This window comes from Lipotes vexillifer, unplaced genomic scaffold (genome assembly GCF_000442215.2).
Source record: "Lipotes vexillifer unplaced genomic scaffold, Lipotes_vexillifer_v1.1 scaffold112, whole genome shotgun sequence".
In the NCBI taxonomy this organism is placed as follows: Eukaryota; Metazoa; Chordata; class Mammalia; order Artiodactyla; family Lipotidae; genus Lipotes; species Lipotes vexillifer.
The window spans coordinates 263,029-286,825 of record NW_006776285.1 but is presented as its reverse complement, the minus strand read 5'-3'; the positions used below and the strand labels follow the sequence as shown (position 1 = coordinate 286,825).

At 35.3% G+C, this 23,797-nt stretch overlaps 1 protein-coding gene across 1 annotated transcript in view; it reads right to left on the bottom strand.

Annotated features, from left to right (window-relative positions):
- The window catches only part of ADGRG6 (adhesion G protein-coupled receptor G6), a 137,421-nt gene that overhangs the window by 38,098 nt on the left and 75,526 nt on the right, over positions 1-23,797 (bottom strand). Inside the window, 9 exon segments of the mRNA XM_007472165.1 lie at positions 329-539; positions 1,131-1,195; positions 2,527-2,638; positions 5,523-5,665; positions 10,304-10,366; positions 11,386-11,438; positions 14,818-14,903; positions 20,793-20,876; positions 23,138-23,206. Coding sequence (XP_007472227.1) covers positions 329-539; positions 1,131-1,195; positions 2,527-2,638; positions 5,523-5,665; positions 10,304-10,366; positions 11,386-11,438; positions 14,818-14,903; positions 20,793-20,876; positions 23,138-23,206 — 886 coding nt within the window.

The window sequence follows — 23,797 nt, the reverse complement described above, 5'->3', positions numbered from 1 at the left end:
GTCCCCTGCATCGGCAGGCGGACTCTCAACCACTGCGCCACCAGGGAAGCCCCCAATTATGTCTTTCTGGGACTATTTATATTATCTATCCAGATCGACAATCCCAATCAATTTGTAAATTATTTTCTCAGAAAAAAAAAAAAACCAAAATCAAAAACAGAACTTTGAAGTTCATTCTGTGAATGATCTTGGGAAATATCAATGGATCTTCTAGAGATTTAAATTATGAAAGCTGGGCACCAAGCATTCAGATCTGTGAGAAATTGTATAACAACATGTATATCCAATAAATTTTACTCTCCAGAAGAAAACAAACAAACAAACTTACTCAGAAGAAGACTCAAGCAAGTCTCTGTCTGGACTGGTTAAGATATTAGAAAATATATTCATTAAAGTTGAGCCAAGCGTTATATCAATATTTTCTTCTTTATTTACAATCCTTTTGACCTGTTCTACGATGCTGGTGATATTGGCTGAGTTTAATGTCTGCCCATCACCAGTTAAATTTAAAATCTGATTGGCAACTTCATTTGCTTCACCTAGAAAATGGCAGAAGAACAACATAGAGTTTTACCTGTGTATTATGAGCATTTCCAGGAATCCAAAACATAGTATGGTATTTCACTTCCTAGTAAAGTAGTAAACCAGGTTTCCTGTGTGTACCCCTTACCACAATTTTAACAGGACAACAGTATTTCTTTATACTCAGAAACTAATTTCTCTCTTTAGTAAGACACAAATTGTGCTTTTAAGCAACTTAGGTAAATAACTTGGAGGGACCAATATTCACAAATGGTTCTAAGAGAGATACCCCCAGAATCACTAAATAAGTATATATTTGCTGCCTAAAAAAAATACAGAACTATAAAACATTGATACAAATTTCAATTTATATATTCTCTTCAAAATTGTATTACTATTTTTAATCTCCTACAGAATGAATAGAACAGAAAGTCAGAATGAGGCAAAACAGTATTTTCTATCGTAAGTGAGTGAAGCAATCATTTGCTTAACTTTTAATATTATAGTGGTATCACAGAACAGAAGAACATGTTTGAAGAGGATGAAAACCGTGAAGCTCAAGGTCATCTCATTTTGCCTTGAGAAATGAAGACAAATCTCTCACTTACTTGAGCAATTGGAGATATCAGGAGGACCCCAGTAAGCTAGAGATGTGTTGGCAGGGTCATCATAACTATAAAACAAACAAACAAAAAAGGTATTTTAAATATTTGGCATAAATGACACTATAGCTGACAAAATTACTTAATAATAAGCTTTAGAATTTCCCTTAATATCTAGGTAAGTTTCATTTGAAGATAAGACAATAATACATTGACATAAAACTCATTAAAAGTTCTTATTGGAAAAAAAATCAGGTGCATGCATCAGGGAAACAAAATACTAGCCATAGCCTATTGTAACCTAGGCTACATCAGGTTACCAAGGTTAAAAGCATAGTTGGTAACGTGGATCAAGTACTGCTTTAAGAACTTTCCAGATAAAATCTCATTTTGATTTCACTTAACTCTGTAAAGCAGATTATAATCCACATTTTAGAGATGAAGAAATAGACTTAGTTAAATCAAGGAATTTTCCAAGGTCTCACAGCCAAGAAGAGGTAGAGCTACAATTCAAATCCATGTCCACAAGGCTCTGAAGCCCCTTTCTTTCCTCTCCACCACGTGTCAAACCAAGCAGTGGGGGCAAAGTATTTCTATGTGGGCAGTTTCAGTGTATGAATTTCCCTGCAAGAAAACTCTAACTGAAGGAGGGTGGAGGGTGAGGAACTAGATCTGACTTGTTATTCGGTGAATCCTCTGCAGTCATGTCTGAGGTTTCCATTCAATATTTAGGAAAAATCCACACCCTAACAGTCTCCACTAGCAGACTGCCCTAACCTGGATCTTGTCTTTATTCTCTTACTGTCTCTTTCCCCTTCCAACAATAACCACTCCAAAAAGTTAAAAAGACTCAGAATGTCAGATGTATGTCATGAGGCTGTGAGTTTGTTCATCCACACATAAGGTGCTTTGCTCTAGAACCACCCTCTGGTTTCCAAATTGCTCTGTCTTTCTTTGGAGAAGCCTAAATTAGCATGTTTCTTGGAGAGGAAAAATAAAGGCTTTTCTTGGTAACCTACCTGTCTTGTCTTTACCTCACATGGATTTCACATACACAACAGAGATTCCCTCCCGTCTTTCCAATTAATATACACTGCACGGGAACTACGGTGCAACACCTGTAACCCTGGGAAGGTAGGTTACATGGAATTTGCTGGTAAGAGTCAGGGACTTCCCAGGTAGCACAGTGGATAAGACTCCGCACTCCCAATGCATGAGGCCCAGTTTCGATCCCTGATCAGGGAACTAGATCCCACATGCATGCTGCAACTAAGAGTTTGCATGTTGCAACTAAGGAGCCTGCCTGCCGGAACTAAGGAGCCCACCTGCTGCAACTAAAACAAGGCACAACCAAATAAATAAATAAACTAAATAAATATTAAAAAAAAAAAGAAAGTATTACCATGTCCGTGAAGCATAGAAGCCCGGCTTCCCTGGACAGGGAGCATTGTATACAGAAGGTTGGATGGCTGGCCATTTATAGCCTTTGGGGTCCTCATCATCATGACATATACCTATGTGGAAATATGAGAAATATTAACCTATTTTTTTGAAATTAGAGGTGCAAGATGAGAACAAGACAACAATGTTGGTAATTAGGTATTTATTCCATGCAATACTAAAATACTAGGTTTTTATGTTCAGAATTTGTAAAAGTTTAGAAGTTATGAAAAATAAATGTTAACTACATTTCATATTTTAAATTACATGTTACAAAACTATCAAATAAAAAAAACACACTTATGCAAGTATAAACATGAAACTTATAATATTCTAATGTAAATCATTAGTAGATAAAATTAGTAAAACAGAGGTTTATTTAAAAAAACACACTACATAAAATGAAAACTGTCCTGAAAAATTCAAAATGTAATTTAGTCTTTTTCAAAGGGGAAAGCCTATAAAACAGTGCCTCAATAGTGTTGTCATTGAGTTGCCAGCATATTTTATGAAAACATTTTCTAGCTGCTCTGAAAGCATATTTCACCTGGAAGTTTGCTGGGGGAATGACAAGAAGACACCTGTAGGCCACACATTATACACACATGCCTTCATCTTGAAATCATCCCACCTGTTGTTTGAAAACTCTCCAGGCGAGTTTTATGACATAAATCACTCAGATTTTATACTTAAAAAATATCAAAATAAAAGCACTATATTAACAGCAACAACAAAATCTCGTATTTCAGTACTGAAAAATAGTAAGTTACACTAAGACTACTGGGAACCAGTATTGTAGTCACCAACTGAACATTTAAATAACTTTCCCATTTATATTCTGAGGGTTTTTTTCCAATTGGTGGAAATTTTTCTTCATAGACCCACTTGCAGAAGAACAATAAAGTATAGAATTTAAATTAAGTGGTATAAATTACTTATCTAAGTAATTCCTCAGCCTCTGAGGACAGAGATTAGGTTGGTCCTCATGAGGCTCCTTTGCCATGTACGAACTACCATTCGTCAAGCTCCTTCTCTGTGGAGACCCTTATGTGTGAAAGGGCAGCGTTTGTACTCTGCTCATCCCCAAGAAGCTCTGTTTATTAAATAGGCAAGCATTTTCCCACAGAGGCTCAGAAACTGCTGTTGTTGATGATGATGATGATGATTTGCATTCTTTAACCTCAACGAGTTCCTTATACATCCATCCCTCAGTATCCTCGAGCGACTGGTTCCAGGAAACACACCCTCCAACACACAAACACACACAAGATAACAAAATCTGAGGAAGCTCATGTCCCTTGTGTAAAATGGTGTAATATTTGCAATAACCTATGCACATCCTCCTGTATACTTTAAATCACCACTAGATTACTTATAATAACAAATACTGTGTAAAAGCTATGTAAATAGTTTTAAATATAATGTATATTTCAAGTTTTGATTTCTGGAAATTTCTGCATTTTTCCCCCCAAATATTTATTTATTTATTTTTTGTGGTACGCAGGCCTCTCACTGTTGTGGCCTCTCCCGTTGCGGAGCACAGGCTCCGGAAGTGCAGGCTCAGCGGCCATGGCTCACGGACCCAGCCGCTCCACGGCATGTGGGATCTTCCCGGACCAGGGCACGAACCCGTGTCCCCTGCATCGGCCGGTGGACTCTCAACCACTATGCCACCAGGGAAGCCCCCCCCCCCAAATATTTTTGATCCAAGGTTGGTTGAATCTACAGATGCAGAACCCGTGGAAATGGGGGGCTGACTGTAATTGTGTATGTTGACACATTAGAGATGGGTGGTTTCTCACAGAAGCAAAGATGCCTGCTTCTTTATTACATTGTGATTCTGGCCTCAGCCATAATCCTGCTCTTAGAGGCTGAGGAATAGCTGCTTCCCCCACTTCAACCTCCTGAATGTGTGTATAAGGAAATGTGTCAAAGTTTCCCTTTCTTTTGAGCTCTACTAATATACCTAATCAACTGTCATCATAACATTAGAATGATAACGTTATTTTTTGTTATCCATATTTTGATCATTTACTTTTCTAGAATATGCTCATCAAGCCTCATTTGTTTATTTATTCAGGTATTTAAGGGCTGGGGTATATGCTGGTTGCTGGGGGGAGGTAGGAAGTGAGGGTGTTAGAAAAATAAGATGTGTTCTCAAGCCAGGGGAAATTCCTGTTTAAAGAAAATGTATGAAGCTGTGGACAGCTTGAAGTGGAGTCTCCAAGACAGTGATATCTATTCGTACATGATGATGTCAGAAAAGGCTTCATAGAAGAGGTGACTTTGGACTGTCCTTAATACTATATAGTTGATCATCAGGTGGGCAGTGAGAGGAGAGAAGTGTGGGCAAAGACAGAGAAAAGAGCACTGCACGTTTGGGGAGGTGCTCGAAGCACCACACCTGTGGCTGGAGTTTAGGATGTGAATGGCATCCAGGTAAGAACTGAATCTAGGTCCAGGATAACTCCCAGATTTCTGGCCTATTCCAGCAAAGACGGTGGTATCTTTAATGGAGACAGAGAACATAAGAGAAGAGGATGTTTTATAACACGAAATAGTCTTAAGATTTACCTCATTAGAGATCCCAAATGCACACACACACACACACACACACACACACACTTTATTCCTAAAGTTGAAGCCAATTTTGCTCAAGGTTATCTTGGCATTTTGCTCATATTCTTAGTATTTTCATAATAGGTTCCTAAAATAGGGTATAAACTTTCATCTGCCTCTTTCATTCCCTTGGATTCACAAGTATCAAGGTACTACCTTTTATGCTAACCTTGTCACCCATTTGTTAACAATGTCACCAATAGGATGAATTTCATCATCAGAAAAAAATAGCTTTAAATAAGCAAACACACAAAGGAAGAATATTTTTGTTGTTGTTTCAATTAAACCTGGATAGTAGTCACATAAAACACATATTAATAAAAAATTAAAGGCACTTACCCAGTCGCCTCACGTTCACTCTGTGTAGCCTCAAGCCCTCATCCAGGGACTCATTATTTCTTAAGAGCTTCTGCTGAATGGTTCTTCCTTCTAAATCGGGATTGTCGGTAGCATTGTAAACTAGAAGGGCCAAAATCACCAACCTAGGAAAACAATTCCGATAGAATTGTTGGTGGTGCTATTGACCAGTTGGTTGTTTTTTGGGTGGAAAAATAGAACATTTGGATATGGTAGTAAGAGGGTGACCATAAAGTGCTGAGACTGAAGAAATATGCCAAGGCACTCAAAGACTTCTGCCACTGCACAAATTATAATGTTAAAAAAATCTCAATATAAATAGATTTTATAAGATACTGCCTGTATTATCTACCATATCACCCCGTTTCTTTTGAGAAATACTTTTAAGTAATGTTTTACAGCATACATGCAAGAAAGGCCATATTTGTGGTTAATTCCACATTGTTTCTTTAAAGCAAAACATAAAGTTTTTCAATAAAAGTTAGAATTTCAACTAATCTGACTAAACTTTTAACTTTTGAAATTAAGTGTTAACTTTTGAAATTATTGTTTACAAATACATTACAATTTCTCCAGAATTGTGATAAATGATTTGCTATCTCCATGAAGTATTTACTAGTACTTTGTACACTGAAAAGTTACAAAATAAGTACTTGAAATTCACTCAGCGATTGGTCAGCATATCACTGAAGAAGTTTATAGACCGCCTGACCCTGCATGTCTTTAAAAAGAAAATATCTCTGTGGGAAGAAGAGACATATCCTAAAAGCCCCACCAAAACTTTGGTTCTACTATTTGAAGTAATATAATTTTCTCTTCTATTGTAATCACAGCTGTAGTCAAGAGCAGAAATCAAAAGATGCCCAAGTGAACTCAGTAGAGCTGTTTTACTATGAAGTCCTCAGTGGAGAGGCAAGTAGCATATTTTATTTATGAAATTCTGTGGGTATCAGTATAAATGAAATAGAGTATTAACATATTTGTGATGCTTAAAAAAAGAAAAATAAGTGAAATATTTGCTATTCAAGGTTAGGTGAAATTTAAAAGTGGCCCTATTTTTTCCCTAACTGTGCTAATCTCAAGGACAACATACTTCACAATTCTCATAATTCACTCTGAAAAGCTATTTATCTCTAAAATCATTTACTGCTTAATGCTCATATATGAGTCATATTTCAGGATGAGACAAACATAGGTGAGAAATATAATGGTGAATTGTGATAGCTTAATAATTTGTTCAATGGCATACAGACTGCCAACAAACACATGAAAGGATGCTCAACATCATTAATCATTAGAGAAATGCAAATCAAAACTACAATGAGATATCATCTCACACCAGTCAGAATGGCCATCATCAAAAAATCTAGAAACAATAAATGCTGGAGAGGGTGTGGAGAAAAGGGAACACTCTTGCACTGCTGGTGGGAATGTGAATTGGTACAGCCACTATGGAGAACAGTATGGAGGTTCCTTAAAAAACTACAAATAGAACTACCATATGACCCAGCAATCCCACTACTAGGCATATACCCTGAGGAAACCAGAATTCAAAAAGAGTCATGTACCAAAATGTTCATTGCAGCTCTATTTACAATAGCCCGGAGATGGAAACAACCTAAGTGCCCATCGTCGGATGAATGGATAAAGAAGATGTGGCACATATATACAATGGAATATTACTCAGCCATAAAAAGAAACGAAATTGAGCTATTTGTAATGAGATGGATAGACCTAGAGTCTGTCATACAGAGTGAAGTAAGTCAGAAAGAGAAAGACAAATACCGTATGCTAACACATATATATGGAATTTAAGGAAAAAAAAATGTTATGAAGAACCTAGGGGTAAAACAGGAATAAAGACACAGACCTACTGGAGAACAGACTTGAGGATATGGGGAGGGGGAAGGGTGAGGTGTGACGGGCGAGAGAGAGACATGGACATATATATACTAACAAACGTAAGGTAGATAGCCAGTGGGAAGCAGCCGCATGGCACAGGGAAACCGGCTCGGTTCTTTGTGGCTGTCTGGAGGGGTGGGATAGGGAGGGTGGGAGGGAGGGAGACAAAGAGGGAAGAGATATGGGAACATATGTATATGTATAACTGATTCACTCTGTTATAAAGCAGAAACTAACACACCATTGTAAAGCAATTATACCCCAATAAAGATGTTAAAAAAAAAAAGTATCCCTTGATTAAATTATTGTTGGAAACTAACCTTTGCCACTCCAGTAACTGAGAACTCATAGTTGGGAATATGACCTTTCACTTCCTTTGAATATTGAGAACACAGTACAATGTGGATGGTACTGACCCAAATTCAGCAATTCAAGAATGACCGTGCGTTTTCACAGGTCTTATCTGTGTTGCTTTCCTCTCTCATCCTGGAAACTGAAACTATTTTATGGTTCTGTAAAGTCCAGTTCTATCTGTTGTTACTATCAATTGTTCTTTATTTGAATAAACCAGTCTCTGCAGCTTTGGTTTCCTGTCTGTCTAGGTAATAGAGTATGATAGCATTATCTAAAGCTAGGGTCTGTGTTAAGTGTAACAATCTGATTGAAAGAAAAGGTTGGGAAAAAAGCGTGTGTGAAGACTAGTAGACTGTTGTTTGGACAAAAACTATGAGAGACTATAAAGGTTCATCCATGAACATAAAACAGCGAGCAGAAAGAAAGAAATGGAGGTAAAGCCAGTAAGAACAAATTTTAAAGCAATGCCGGAGTTCATACCAAAGAAATACAAAATGTGTGGATTTTCCCATATACATTGTCTAAGTTCATTCTCCCTATAATTTTCTGTAAAATTACCCATTTCTTTGACAGACAGGAAACTGAGATTCCATGAACTTAAATGTTTTTTGAACAAGAGTTTCTAAGGTGCTGACATATATTCATGATGGCTGATTTTAGTATTGTCAGGTAGTAGAAGAATCACTTTAGTGGGACTACAGCACGGCAGCACAAAGTCAGAAATCCCATCTTTTCATATTGGTTGGTTGATCTTGGGCAATTCACTGGGTCTTAGTTTTGTCACTGGTTGAAAGGGTAGGATGTTACCTGCCTTATCTATATCAGGGAGTAATTGGGAGAGGGAAGCCAATGAGCCAGTGAATGTGACAGTGCTTGGAATCATAAAGTGTTGTGCAAATGTAAGGAGACACTGTGATGAAGGTTACAATGAGGATGAGGATGATGATTATGCTTCCAAGAAGCATTGGTTTAATATATTTATACTTCTGAGAAATATGTTATTTGGCTCTTCTTATAAAATTGCACTGTTAGTGTGCTTGAGAGTCCGCCTGCCGATGCAGGAGACGCGGGTTCGTGCCCCGTTTCGGGAAGATCCCACATGCCGCGGAGCGGCTGGGCCCGTGAGCCATGGCCACTGAGCCTGCGCGTCCGGAGCCTGTGCTCCGCAAATGGGAGAGGCCACAACAGTGAGAGGTCCGCATAACGCAAGAAAAAAAAAAAAAATAGCTTGAAAGAAACACAAATGGAAACACAACACACTAAAACTTATGGGATGCACAAAAGAAAAAAAAAAAAAAAAAAAAAAAAAAAATTGCACTGTTAGAATCTGAGTTTGAGCCCTCTGCAGAGGGTATACCATTGGAGATACCCTGAACTAGGGCTGCCACAACTGCAAGACAAAGTGTCCAGCAAAGGGATCCAGATAATTGCTGGATCCATTATTCAAGGCTCAATATGATCTAGCAGTAAGGTTTCGAAAAAAGAAATGATTTGCCTAAATAGAGGAGAAAAGTCCTGTTACGATCAAGAATACAGTGTTAAAATACATTAAATACATTATTTGTTCTTTAGATCACAAAGGAAAAGGAACAAGTCCAGAAAATAAAAAACAACTCTCCCTAACCAGGTGGCCCAATCCAGTCTGTTGAATACTTACAGAAATAAGTTTGAAATATAATCTTAAAGACGTGTTTTTCTAATGCCGAATAGAAAAAGAAAAAAAAATAAGAAAACTCTCTAGCCCACTCTCATATGAAATTTTATTACTAGCTTCTCATAGTAAGAATGTATCACCTGAAAAGAGATGTATTCCATCATTATAGTTGTAAATACATAATATTAATTCAGTCAATTGAAACTGAGTAAGAGATGTGAACTTTTGCTTTTCAACTAATATTTTTATTCTGTGGAGATGCAATATATTACCTGAACACAACTACATTTATTTCATTTAGGAGTTTACATTATTTTTTAAGAACAGTTGGCCTTTAAATGCCAACTATTACATATGGTGAACATATCCGTTAAATTACCTGCCTGCATAAGTCATGATCTTGATATAAATTTAAAAATGAAGACTTCAGAAAATTAGCTGATGGCTTTGAATGCTGAAAACATTTCAGCATCTATCACCCATATTATTAGATGCTATTGTACATAAGTACCTTACTTGAAATAACACTATAATTATTTTCTTTCTTTGAAGGTCTCTGAAATTTCAAATAAGAGGTAATTGGTTATCATAAACTGGAAATACTAAAACTAACAAATGTTCTACTTCTGAATTATTTTTTATCAGATGTACATTTCTACCCAGTCTGCTATATTACAGTTTTAACTACAGGAAAAAAAGAAGACTGTCTACTAGAGATAAAGACATAATTTAAATGTGCTACTGGATTGAAATGTTTCTCTCCTACCTCACTGATTTCATTTCTCTACCAGACAGTCAAAACAGAGAGCAAGAGAAAGATGCTACATTTTCTGCAAGACTTTGTCAGCATTACCTTTGATCATTCACAATGCTTCTCCTCACTTTAATCTTGTCCTCTCCAGTGCTCAGGTGAAAACTAAAAATACAAATAAGTACATTCATTATCAGCTTCATCTGCTGCACGATCAACAACAAAATTTGAGGACGTGAGAGAAAGAGGCAGAAAGGACATTCTAAGTCTGTGTTTGCAAATGTGTGTTCTGAGGTCCTAGTTCTTTCATATGCCTGAGACAAAACAGCTCCATGGTCAAATAAAGCTTGACAGCTACGTGCCTTCTCTCTCTCTCTCTAAGATTCATGATGTGTATCAGTACACGAAAGAACCTGAGATGCTTGGATATACAGAAACTTGCTTCAGTTTGTTTAATAATTTAGCTCCTGAACTAATTTGACTTTTTGATCCCTTTTTCTGTGTTATTACATCTCTTAGGTTCACAGAAAACATGTTTAGGGTCCATCAAATACACTTTAGAAACTAATTTAAGTACAAAACTGTAAAAACAAGCTGCAGAGGAAGAGAGGTGAATGACAATATCTGCTAGATATTCAGTGGAGTCTTTAAATAGAAGATTAGTGAAAGATAATTTTGAAAAACCAAGTTGCAATCAGACTGTAGATGTCTTATCTTGTAGAAAAATGGTCTCCAAACTGGGGTGCATGCAACCCAGGGGGTGCTCTAGATGATCTACTGGGGTGTGAAAAGCAAGTAACAGAACTTCCATTTATATTTAATTATCCTCTCAGTTTATGATACATTATAACATAATATATTGGTTAAGTAATATACACACATGCATATATACAATTTATTTAAAATCACAAATATATTTTGGAAGTACAAACTACATTTTTAAAAATGATCGGGATCTACAATCAAAAATTTTAAAACCATTGCTGCATCATTGCAGCTTTTTGTGCAAAGAAATGATATAATATAGAGTTGTTTTAGAAAGATTATGAATATGGTGTGTGTGTTTGTCTGTACTTACATGTATGTGTGTGCAGGAATAACCAGAGAGAGAGGGGGAGAGAGAGGGAGACAGAAGTATTAAATTAGACACTACTTTTTATTTCTCAATTTATTCTGTCATTTACCTGATATTAACCACATAAACAGTATAGTTCCAATTCTGGAAGGTTGAATTGAGCTGAAAATACAACAGAAAAGGATAAGTTTGAGTAATACTTTTAAATAATTTTTAAAAAAAATTTAAATCCAGTTTCTTCTCTCCCATAAAGGGTTACTGAAATAAGACCCTGGGAAAATTCTGAAGAGCTAGAGCAGTGAAAGAAAGTACAGATAACAGTTACTAGATCACTGTATGCCAAGAACCTTACAAATGTTATTTCCTTCATTCTCACAACAACTAATGAGATAGGTATTATCTGCACTGTCATCCCACCCATTACACGAAGAAACTGAGCTTCACAGAGATGAAATAGCTCGACCAAGCTGCAACTAAGAAGTAGCAGATCCCAGACTGGAACCCAAGGCTTGTCTGTCTGCAAACACTATACGTTCATCTCCAGCCCCTATTATAAAGGGCTTTCTCTGTAATGGGCCTTCAAATTAGCTGTAACACTGAAAACTTAGCTGCAATAGGGTACACAGGGAAGATGAGCACAATACACACCTTCCATATTCTTCATTCAACAAACACTGAAATGCATTAACATATGTTTTTCTAGCAATTACCATCTCAGAAGAATATTAGTAGTAAGAAAAATTATAAGTTAACAATATAAACCTTTAAAAAAACAAAAAAAGTTCAACATTATGGGGAACTGTGTTATAATTGTTATGTGGTCATTTAAAAATTTTTATGGGTCTCAGCACCAGACTTTTTAATGAAGCAATGGATTCCTCTCAGTATAAATAAAAACCTCCCATATGCATTGTCTAACACAATCACAGACCACCACTTCTTTACTGACACTAAATTCTCTTACTTATATATCTCCTCCAAAGAGTTTTTTAGGTCTTGTTTCATACACGCGTTTAGCCTTCCTTGTAAGCATTTTTTAAATGAATGTAAATTCTAGGAAATTCTGGCCAGAAGTATTAAATTATTTTAAAATTATAAATAGTAATAATATGAAACAGTATGAAATAGTAATAATATGAAACAATAATATGAAATAGTAATAATATGAAATATATTTTCCTGTTTTCAAATATCTGCTCTGGTATCTTACACCTTAAGGGAAAAGTGTCCATTAAAGTTTAGCTTCAGATAAAAATGATGTTATGTTGAAAACCATGCATGATATAAATATAAATGTAAAATTATACCTTGTCTAAAGCACAAACTTTCCAATGAATGCTAATTTACAGAATTAATAATATTAGAAGTGGTTCCTTTGAGAATGAAAATAAAGAATTTTATATTTTGACTAACACAGCATTGTAAATCAACTATACTTCAATAAAATAAATTTAAAAAATAGAAGTTTTATCTTTTGAAAACATTCTGACTTTAAAAAAAGCAGAAAGAAGAATGCTGGAAAGAAAACAAGATGCAAGATTATACTCATTCAGTAAAGCCCTTTCTTGCCTTTAAAAATAAGACTATGTTTTCCTACCATTCTTCAAATATCTATCTATATCGATATCTATCTACATATAAACATATATATGTATGTATAAAGTATTATCACCACTACCTCTTATTGTATGGTTTAACTTTCTTTTGCTACCAAGGACACACTTATTAGACAGCTACCATGTACGAAAACCCATTTTTCTTACTTCAGAATGTATACCCAAATAACAAATGACTTTTTTCACAAAAATTGTCTGAACTGTGGTAGTACATAAAAACAGTACATGGTCCCACAGTATGCTGTAGATAGGAAATAAAATAATAGAAAAAACAGGGACTTCCCTGGTGGCACAGTGGTTGAGACTCCGTGCTCCCAAGGCAGGGGGCCCGGGTTCGGTCCCCGGTTGGGGAGCGGGATCCCGCATCATGCCGCAACTAGGAGTTCGCATGCCACAACTAAGGAGCCCACCTGCCGCAACTAAGACCCAGTGCAATTAAATAAATAAATAAATAAAAAAAGAAAATAAAAGAAAAAATAGAAACCTATGGAAAGTTAAATTTTTGATATTGTTATAGAGAAGAAGAAAATTTTTTTAACCCTTAGGCTGTATTTGTAAGAAAAACAAGAAAATAAAATGCTTAGGGTTTTTTTAATTGGAAATTACCAAAATTTTAACCAATAGAATACTGGTTAAATAAATTATAACCCAAATATCCATCAGCAGAAAACTTGTTAAATAAATGACTAGAGAGCCACATAATGGAATATTGTACCCTGTTTTTTAAAAAAACGATAAGGACGGTCTCTGTGTACTGATACTGCAAATCTGGCAATAACAAAAATAAGTACAGTGTGGAATGGTGTGTGCAATATGCTACTTTTAATATAAAAAGGAAAAAAATAAGAATGTATAGTCATTTTCTTTTACATTCACAAACAAATTCTTGAAAAACCCAAGAAAAACTAACAGAGATTTCTATGCAGACAGGTTGGCCTCCAGGCAGATGAGTGTCAAGGATGGTGAAAGATATTCATGATATATCTTTTTATATTTAGTGGTTTTTGAATCAAACACTCAATTAAATAAAAAAATAAGAAATGTATTTTTAAAAACACTGCTTGTTCCAGCCAACACCTGAAGATAGGGCCCATATCCCAGTCTCTGTGGGAGGATAGGAGCCTAACTTCGATAGGCACCAGTTAGCAACCCCAGAAGGGTTTCTTATGGACCAACCACCCCTCCCACTTTTTTGTAATTTTTCACTTTCCTGACTCTGTTCAAGTCCCTGCCATTCCTCCTCCCTCCACCCTCACTGTTCCTTTAAAACCCCCAGTCACCTCTGCACAAATCAGAATGGGGCTCAGCACGTTCTCCTACTGTCAGTGGTTACTGAATAAAATCTGCTTTCACTGCTTTAAAAAAAGCAGAACAGGGCTTCCCTGGTGGCGCAGTGGTTGAGAGTCCGCCTGCCGATGCAGGGGACGCGGGTCCGTGCCCCGGTCCGGGAAGATCCCACGTGCCGCGGAGCGGCTGGGCCCGTGAGCCATGGCCGCTGAGCCTGTGCGTCCGGAGCCTGTGCTCCGCAACGGGAGAGGCCACAACGGAGAGAGGCCCGCATACCGCAAAATAAAATAAAATTAAAAATAAATTAAAAATAAATAAATAAAACAGAACAAAAAGTGCTGAAAATGTATGGATATAACAGTAAATAAACATACCTCTCAAAACACTTTTCCATTTGTGGGGCACCTTTCTTATTTGACATAATAGTCTATTAGGCTCAGTTTCTTGTCCTTATTCAAATGTACCTCTCTTTCTATTCAAAAGTGCAATATCTCACTTATATATCTATACATACATTTATAATGAATAGTATCTATGTTTCAGTATGATCTGTGGATTCAGTCAGACAGTAGAGTCTTTTCCAGATTTCCAGATATTAAAGTTTTAAAGCCAATAAAGAAACTTTACAATTCACTTACCCATTCGGCCACCTTGCTCTGTACTTTTACCTCGGGGTGATGAAGGATGTTTTGAATCTCTATGAAAATTCTATAAATAATTCCATCTGTCCATTGGAAATAAGATTTAGTCCATTAATTATATTTTACAGTCATATACTTATCAACTTACATTTACAAGGACATGATTTCATACAACTTAAAAGAAATGCCTTCTACATAGGTACAGAAAATTTACAAGATATTTTAACTTCATTCTCATTGACCTTCGCAACTTTTTAGAAATAGTTATCATTTAGTTTACTCTTATGAAATCATTGCTTCTAAATTATCACCTGCATATGTTTCTTCATATGTTTTAATTCTATAGAATTCTATCTCCTGTATGTAAAATGGTGATTTTTCAGGGACAATTTGATTTCTTGTAACAAAAAATTATCCTTTTTTTCTATATTATGAAGAATGATAGTTTGGAATGTGAAAACTTGAGTAGGATGATGGGCAGAACTTAATTTGGAAAATAACAGGCATCACATATTTTTGGCCAACAGCCCCTTATCCTCTCTGTCCTCTTTCCCCTCTTCACTAAAGCAATTACTTCCATCAAGTTATTGGGTTGTATTTCACCAGATTTTTTTGTCAAAATTCTATAAATGTAGTCATTTGTATAAAGTAAAGGGGGAAAAAAGAAAGAATATTTGCAGATGGAATTTTAACTGGACTCACTTGCTTTTAAAAGAAAATCCTATGTTAGAAGGAGGTTCAGCTTTTTTTGGGGGGGGGTGGCAGGGTGCAGTCTTTAAAGTAGTCTGCCATATATATATATATATATATATATTTTTTTTTTTTTTAATGAAAATCAAACTGACCAGCCAGGGTTTGCTAAATCTCTCTCTCTCTATGTGTGTTATAGGGTACCTTACTAAAAGTAGCTAATGAGAAAAAAATCTTTTTAAAAATGGTAGGTTATATACAGAAAAAAATATTGATTCTTCGTTATTGTCAATCAATCATCTACCTTCATGCTTACAAACATGAGAAATACATGCACAGAAAATGTAAAAGTATATAATTAAAACAATGGGAAATAGATTTAATGAAGATTTGGGGGAGGTAGTAGATAAAAGTACAAAAGTATGCCTCTGGGAACTCCCAAATCTACCAAAATGCAAATTCCAGTCATACTCCTAAAGGAATGTTTTTCCACTACAGGGGTCAGAAACTCATGCTAAAATAAATTGCCACTCCCAGGTATAATAATATAAATCTATGAAATTGGTACAAGTCCAAGCATATTTAGCTTAATTTATGCATACTATTATTCCAGCTTCTAAAACTCTTCAGGTATTTTAATGATCCTGACCTCATGTTCCTTTAAAAAATATTCTGAATGAAAAATAATTCCAGGAGTATATTTGAAATAAATGATAATAATTCAGACCAAAAAACAAAAAAAAACCTTTTTACACTGTAGCTCTCATCATATCAAATCATGGACATTCTGAATGAACGAGAGGAAATTCAAGCTGCAGAAGCCCAGGATTCTATATTGATGTCAGGATCCGAGGGTTATTTTGGGCATGTTCTCGGTGCCAATAAAGTAACTGACAAGCTACCACTAGATGGAGACCTAAAGCATGTGTTTATGTTAGGAGTTGTATTCCTTCCCTCTCAGGAGAATTCTGCAAAATACTAAAAATCAGTATTTTTAATCATTCACATTTCTGAAATTTTATGGAAGCATCCAAACGCTTAAGATGTTTTCCTTTAAATTTAAAATATTTCCACACTTTTTTCCCAATTCAGTTTTTATAAATAAGAAAGACATTACGTATCAGAGTCAGCCTAAATCAGTTTATAAATATATGACTCTCTCTAGAGTCACACTGCTTATGCTAAACAAAATATGTGAATATACCAGAGAACCTACCCCTAAGTGTTAGAGATTCTCCGGTGCTGTGGATCGTTTTCCAGTAGTCTCTCTTCAGAAGCCTCAGAATGAGGTATTTATATATTTAGCAAAAATTATTCAATAGCGTCTACTGGTTACACTTATTTCAACTTTTTGGATAACGTAGTCAACAAGTAATCCTAGGAAATGTCCAAGAATGAACTGTCAAAGCAAGATAAAATGTCCACTGGAGGGGACATTTTGGACCGCAGTGAAATAATTCTCTCAAGCATTGACATTACAGAGAACGCACAACTAAGATACACTGATGCAGGCTTTTCCCTGTCCTCCTAGTAGTCAAGTTGCCTTCTCCTATAGATGTAACAACTCACATTGTGTCTCAGTAGAAAAGCTATTCACAAATCTTCATATGTTCCAGACACTTCAAAAGATGTATTGTCCTAATAATGACATCCAAGCCTGAAGAATCTGTGATAGACTTTTTTCCAATTAGATAACTCTTCCAGCCTCACAAAACTTCAAAGTAGAAACCATTGCTTGCCACAACAGATGTGGTAAACATGTTCCTGTCTGTAGATCTTTCTCCAATTATCTTTCCCTTTTTTTAATCTTCTTAACACTCTCCTGAGAGTTTCTTAAAAGATATAGAAATGACAGACACTACTTTATTCTCCATTCAAGGGTATGAAATATAGGTTTGAAAAGGTAGGCTTTAAAATATACATTTGAAAAAATAAATGTTAAAGTATAAACCAAATGTTATTTTAGATTCAAGATTATTTCTTTGAACTGGTGATGTGGCAATTATAGTATGACAGTGGCATTTATAATATGACTGGAGCCCTGTTCATCCTACACACATGATTTCTTTAAGATACTTGGCATATAAAGCTAGATTGATTGTTGGGTGCACACAAATATCCTGAGAGTGAATATTTTTGAGTAGTCAAACGTATGTGAGAAACTAGAAGCAATGATACAATTTGCACTTGTAAGTTAGGTTTTTAGAACAATAGTAAGGACTAACAAAGTTAGTTCCTTACTTGGATTGCTTGTGCTAACCTCACAAAAGTCTAATATTCAGCAGCAGTACAGTGATCTTTCAAGCATAGAACATATGATTTGGAATGGAAACAATGATTAGTCCAAGAGCTTTTCTTGGGAATGTAATGCAGAATGCACAAAGGTTATTTGTAGGAATACCTGGATTATCTCTCATATACTGAAATATCTGTTTATGAAAAGTAGCTTAGAAGATAAGATTTTCTTAGTATATAATCTGAAGTATCAGATAAAAATCCTATTGAAAAATAACAAAAAGAACTTTACACAGGGGGATAGGAACATTTTACAAAAGCCAGGAAGATAAATTTGATTAATATACTGAAAAAATATGTCTGATTGCCAAACAATCTCAATCCCTCTCCCTTCTGACACCAGCACATCATGACTGACGAATTCAGTAAATCTCTTTAATAGTCCAGAGTGTAGAGGACTAGATAAGGTAGATAACAGATTTGATAGCTGTATATCTTTCTTACAAGTGAACAAAACAGGGTTCCCTAATATATCAGATCATAGGCCTGAGAATGTTTACTACCTCAGTTTCCCAAGGAGTAAGAAAAGTATATTTGAAATTGTTGACAGTATGTGAATAAGCTTAGATAGTCTAGGACATGACACTAAATCCCATTTATTCACAAGGTAAACAAGTAATTCTCTTTTCAATTATTTCAAATTTGACTATACCAAAGAAAAAACATCTTAATTACAGTGTGTCTCTAACCCTTTGTTACCCTCTCTTTTTAAAAAGATAATGAAGGCTTTAGGTGCTGAGATGTGAGACGGCAATAGGATATAGAGAGAATTCAACAGCATTGTTTTCATTACATTTATTTTCACTTTTCACTTCTATTTTAAAACAAGTAGTACTGGTTTCATTTTACAACAGTGATATTAATTTATTTATATAAATATAAATGTTTAAGTAAAAAAGTGAGTCAATTTAGGGGGAAAAACTATTAAATAAATAGTAGAGGTGGTTCAAGGATGTGGTAAAATTGTTCCGATGGTACATAAATTTGAGTACACAATTTTGAGACTATTTCAACTACATGACTTTCAAATATTTTAAAATATTTTTAAGTGCTAGGATTACATTTTTATCAAGAATGATCTGAATTAGATTTTTTTTTTCTTTAAAGTGGGTAAGTCAAACCATTTTAACTGATTCTAACATTTGCTTGCTTTGTTGAAACTCCAGTGAAGGTTATGACGCAGAGAGAGATGGACTGAACAAGGCTCTCTTCAAGAATGTCAGAAATGACATGATTGAGTGAATACAGCTCCACTCCACCAAGTCAAGGACTCTGAAGCATCATGTAAACGTTCTTGGGCAGCAGAGGATGTGCCAGTCCTAGAGGGAGAATGCCACAGAGGCTCTTTGTATGTTCATACAAAGAGTGAAATACTTAGTCAGAATTATAATATTCCCATCTACTGGCTGGGGTCCATGTGAAATATGCACTGGAAATTTCAGCTGCTGTTGCTTTCTTAGGGATTGTTGGAATTTTTGCTCCATCATAAATCTCCTTGGTGTAACTACCAGAATAACCATGAACACTTCCCTGAATCTATGTCTTTATATCCCTAATGAAATTTATATCTACGTTTCATGTAAAATATTCCATACTTCCAATTTAAATGTCCTTAAATGTACAGGAAGTTGATGTAACCCCCAAAGCCAAAAGAAAAAATGAACTATGTGTGTTTCTTTTCTCTGGGTTTTGGTCCCTGGTGATATATTACAGATGTCTTGGCCTTGCAAGTTAAATGATTGGGGTTGAGAAAATTCCTTTGTTTCTTTTTTTAAATTAATTTAATTTATTTATTTTTGGCTGCTTTGGATCTTCATTGCTGTGTGCGGGCTGTCTCCAGTTGCAGCGAGCAGGGGCTACTCTTTGCTGTGGTGTGTGGGCTTCTCATTGTGGTGGCTTCTCTTGTTGTGGAGCACGGGATCTAGGGACGTGGGCTTCAGTAATTGTGGCACTCAGGCTCAGTAGTTGTGGCTCGCGGGCCCTAGAGCTCAGGCTCTGTAGCTGTGGCGCACAGGCTTAGTTGCTCCACAACTTGTGGGATCTTCCCGGACCAGGGCTCGAACCCGTGTCGCCTGCACTGGCAGGTGGATTCTTAACCACTGCACCACCAGGGAAGCCCCCTCCTTTGTTTCTAATACCTCATATTTGAGAATACTACTGTGTTTGAAGCAATGGTGTGGTCACCTGATTGGAATTTCTCTTTTTTAGAAGAAACTGAAATCACTTACTCTGAATTACCAGAAGGCTATGCATTGTAGTTAATATAGGTAGCAGATTAAATAATAACTCAATTCACCTGGCATTTCTCCAGTTCATTCCTTATCTTATGTAACTTATATTTTGAAGTTACAAATATTATAAACAAAAACATGTATATAGAGAGGGAAAAAACAGAAGGTATTGGCAGTTACTTGAAGTTTTGTCAGTCGAAAATTGATTTATGATTTAATTGATATACAATCACATTCTAATCATTATTCTTCAACAAATAAAAACAGAGAGCAAAGTATTACCATATAAAAATAATTTAACTGTCACAAATGTTTGAACATAAAGTTGGCCTTAGTGAGAAATTAAATTACTAAAATTATTTAGTTTTTTGAGATTATAAAATGCTTTAAAAACTAGTTTCCTTAGAGAATAATCTGACCGAATGTGATGAATATTTTTCTTCTCAGATCTCTAGTATAATGCAAATTAATTCCTTTAAATTAATGCCTTTCTCTTAAAGCTTCCTTTGAAAGAAATTTTAGCTAAAGGTGCAGAAGCGTGGCACTAGAAATGTACTCATTCCATTGGTCATTAGAATGGGGAACTCAAGGGAGTCAAGTGATAAATATTTATTTTACTAGTCTTACAAATGGACAAATGTACCAATTGATTCTAACAATAGAAACTTTGTTGGAACATTAGATATTTCCACCCTTAGAATACAATTTTTCATCAAGTCAGACATACTACAAGTATAAAAGATAATGATTTCTTACCATTCCTTTGTTTATCGGTTCTATTAGTAACAGGCATGTTAGTGGTGACAGTGGGTGGTGTAGTACTAGGAGAGTTTACAGTAGCTGGTAAGAAAGATGAGAGAGATGTAATTTTGCAAGGAGCACATGAAAGTTAATATGGATGAGCAATCTATGGTTAATGCATGAAAATATATAAAGGTGGAATGGAAACCATTTCTTGCCACTAAACACAAGTCCCAAGATTATAATGCATAACATGAAGCAACGCTTTCTATGGCACATTAAGAATCTGTTCCCATGGCCTTTCATGCCATATTGTATAAGAGTCTGGAACCGGCACAAAGGGAATGGAGAAAGAACATTTAGATTCCAGATCTAGGTTTGCCATCAAGAGGCTGATGACCACACAGTAAATGACTAAACCTTATCCAGAACTCAGTCTGCTAAGTTTGTAAAAAGAAAGGTTAGAGAAGGAAGTCTGTACAGCACCTGTCAGCTTGAAAATTATCTAAAGTCAGTCTTTCTGATATACTGAGACTAGCAAAATAAAATCTCAGGGGAAAATGCACTTCTCCTAGAGAAGGTAAATGTAAAGGAAAACAAAAGAGAATGAAATGTATAGATGAAATCAATCATCTAAAGATCCCCAAAACTTTACTACACACTGATGGATAAAATGGATTTCATAAGGGCAAGTCATACAGGAGAGACTTTTCAAAACAGTATGTCAAGGCTATGCTTCTGATATTACTAAAACTCTCAGAGATTAAGCCCTTATGTAATGCTTTAATACCTTTCCAAGAAATTCTGGAGGAACAATGTAAGTAGTAAAATAACTATACACATAATTTTCCTTTAGTTTATCTTTGGAGTATATTTGTATAAGATGTACCTTTCTATGTACAATAACCATTTGTTACGTATTTCTCTTAATTAGAAAAAAATTACCTAAATTTAAAACATTTCAGTGATTATAAAAAGAATTACCTTCCAAAGCCTCTTTAGAAAATATTGAATTCCTTATTCAAAATGTGTATTCTTAACTAAAATAATTTTCCATTCCAAAGTAATATATAACACTTAAGAATGGGGATTCTTTTTGAAAGTCTTTTATATTTTTAAATTATGAACAATCAGTTATATTTATTTAATGCAAAATACATCAATGCATATGAAAATGCTTTTTGGTCATTTAGGACATAGGGGGAAAATAAGCTGGGCATCTAGTCCTTTGACCCAAGGAATCATTCCTACCTCAGATTAAAAGAAAAAAGCAAAATAAAAATTTAAAAAAATTCTTCACACCTTGAATTAAGCAAAACCAAGGCTTTTTTCTATTTCATATAACTATTTTAAAACTACACTGAGTTCATGGAAAGAAGCTACTTAATGACTTTATTTTCTTAGGGTATTCATCAATAATAATATCAAGAAATAATGTCTCAGAAAGGCAACAAAGATAATAATGAATTACACCCCTTCTCCCTGCCTACTCTACTCCCACTGGAGCTACAGAAGAGAGCTTAGGTTTCTATTCCTTCCATCTCACTTCTAACCCCCATCACTTTCATGTTATGACCCTCTTAATAAAAGACCCCGCTTTACAAAAGGCATGGTCATGATTCTTAATGTGGCACATAGAAATCCTACTTCAGAAAGAAGTATATAATAGAATAAATGGATGAAAATGGGTTATGGGTAATTAGAAGAAGCGTGATAAAATTAAAGTAAAATATATTATTTTAAAATCTATGCGACTATGTATTATTTAGCATGCAACAATTCAGTACGTAATATATATATATACTGACCACAGTATAGTTATGCATTATAATAATTAATAAAAGTACATTCATATTAGTTCAAGCTATTTTTATCTTACATATATTCAAACTATTCATACATTCAAACTTATACATTCAAACTATTTTCATCTTAACATTGAAGTTACATTGCACATCATAAATTGCCTCATGGCCTTGTCTTAACTAACTATTCAACTTAATTTTTCCCCTTGTTTTTTAAACATGAATACTTTTTCAAAATATTGTATGGCTATATTATACTGGACAATATTCTTGAGACCAAATCGAGGGAAAAAGTGAAGTCAACCTTTCCTAATAGCATATAATCATTCACATTTAAAAAACTCAGTGCTTTATGGAAATGTGGTCATACAGTGTGTGAATGCATTCCTTCTCTACACTGCACACCCACACAACTAAAACACATCCAGAAATTCTTCTGGTTTGCTGGTTTCTGGCTTCTCAAGCGAAAAGATAAAATTCAAAACAATGACAACTACATTTTCCAAAATAGCAAGTAGGAAACAGAGACTCCAGAGGACGATGTTGACTCCCTACCTTGGCAAAGGGTCCCCAAATCTGCACAGTTGGCTAGTTCTGCGGCCGGGAGCGGGATCAGGTAGGAACCTCGATCAACACAGAAAGATGGTACAAATTTGACTTACGATTTAATTATAGTTTCCCTCTCAAAAAATCATGAATCATCTGGTTGGTGTAATAGGAGCAACCCTGGAAGAGTCCACCAGTAATATTCCAACATCAAGAAAGTCTCTAAAGATCGTTATGTATCCATTTCAAGCTACTGAAATGTAAAATCAAGCTATGGAAATCTCCCTCAAAATCTTTAACTCAATCTACTGGCCCCATGCACACATGAAAGGAAAATAAGTGCTACTGTCCCTTAAAGTGTGAATAAAAAGTTCAGGACCTTTTCGCATAATAAATTATAAGGCTTTGGTGGAAATTCATACAAATGAAATAATAAGAACATCAAAGATAAGTTTCAAAAGTGAACTTGGATATTACTAACACTCATAAAATGCAAGTTTTTGGTTCATAGGCACTAGCACATGCTAGCTGCAATTCCAGAAATAAGTTTCCGTGAGCAGGAAACAAAATTTGAGCTGATTTTCTAGTAGGAGTAGTGGATTTTTCTCTGTTGCACTAAATCTCCCTCTGGCTATTAACAGACTTTTACCAACAGGTTGAGGCTGAGGA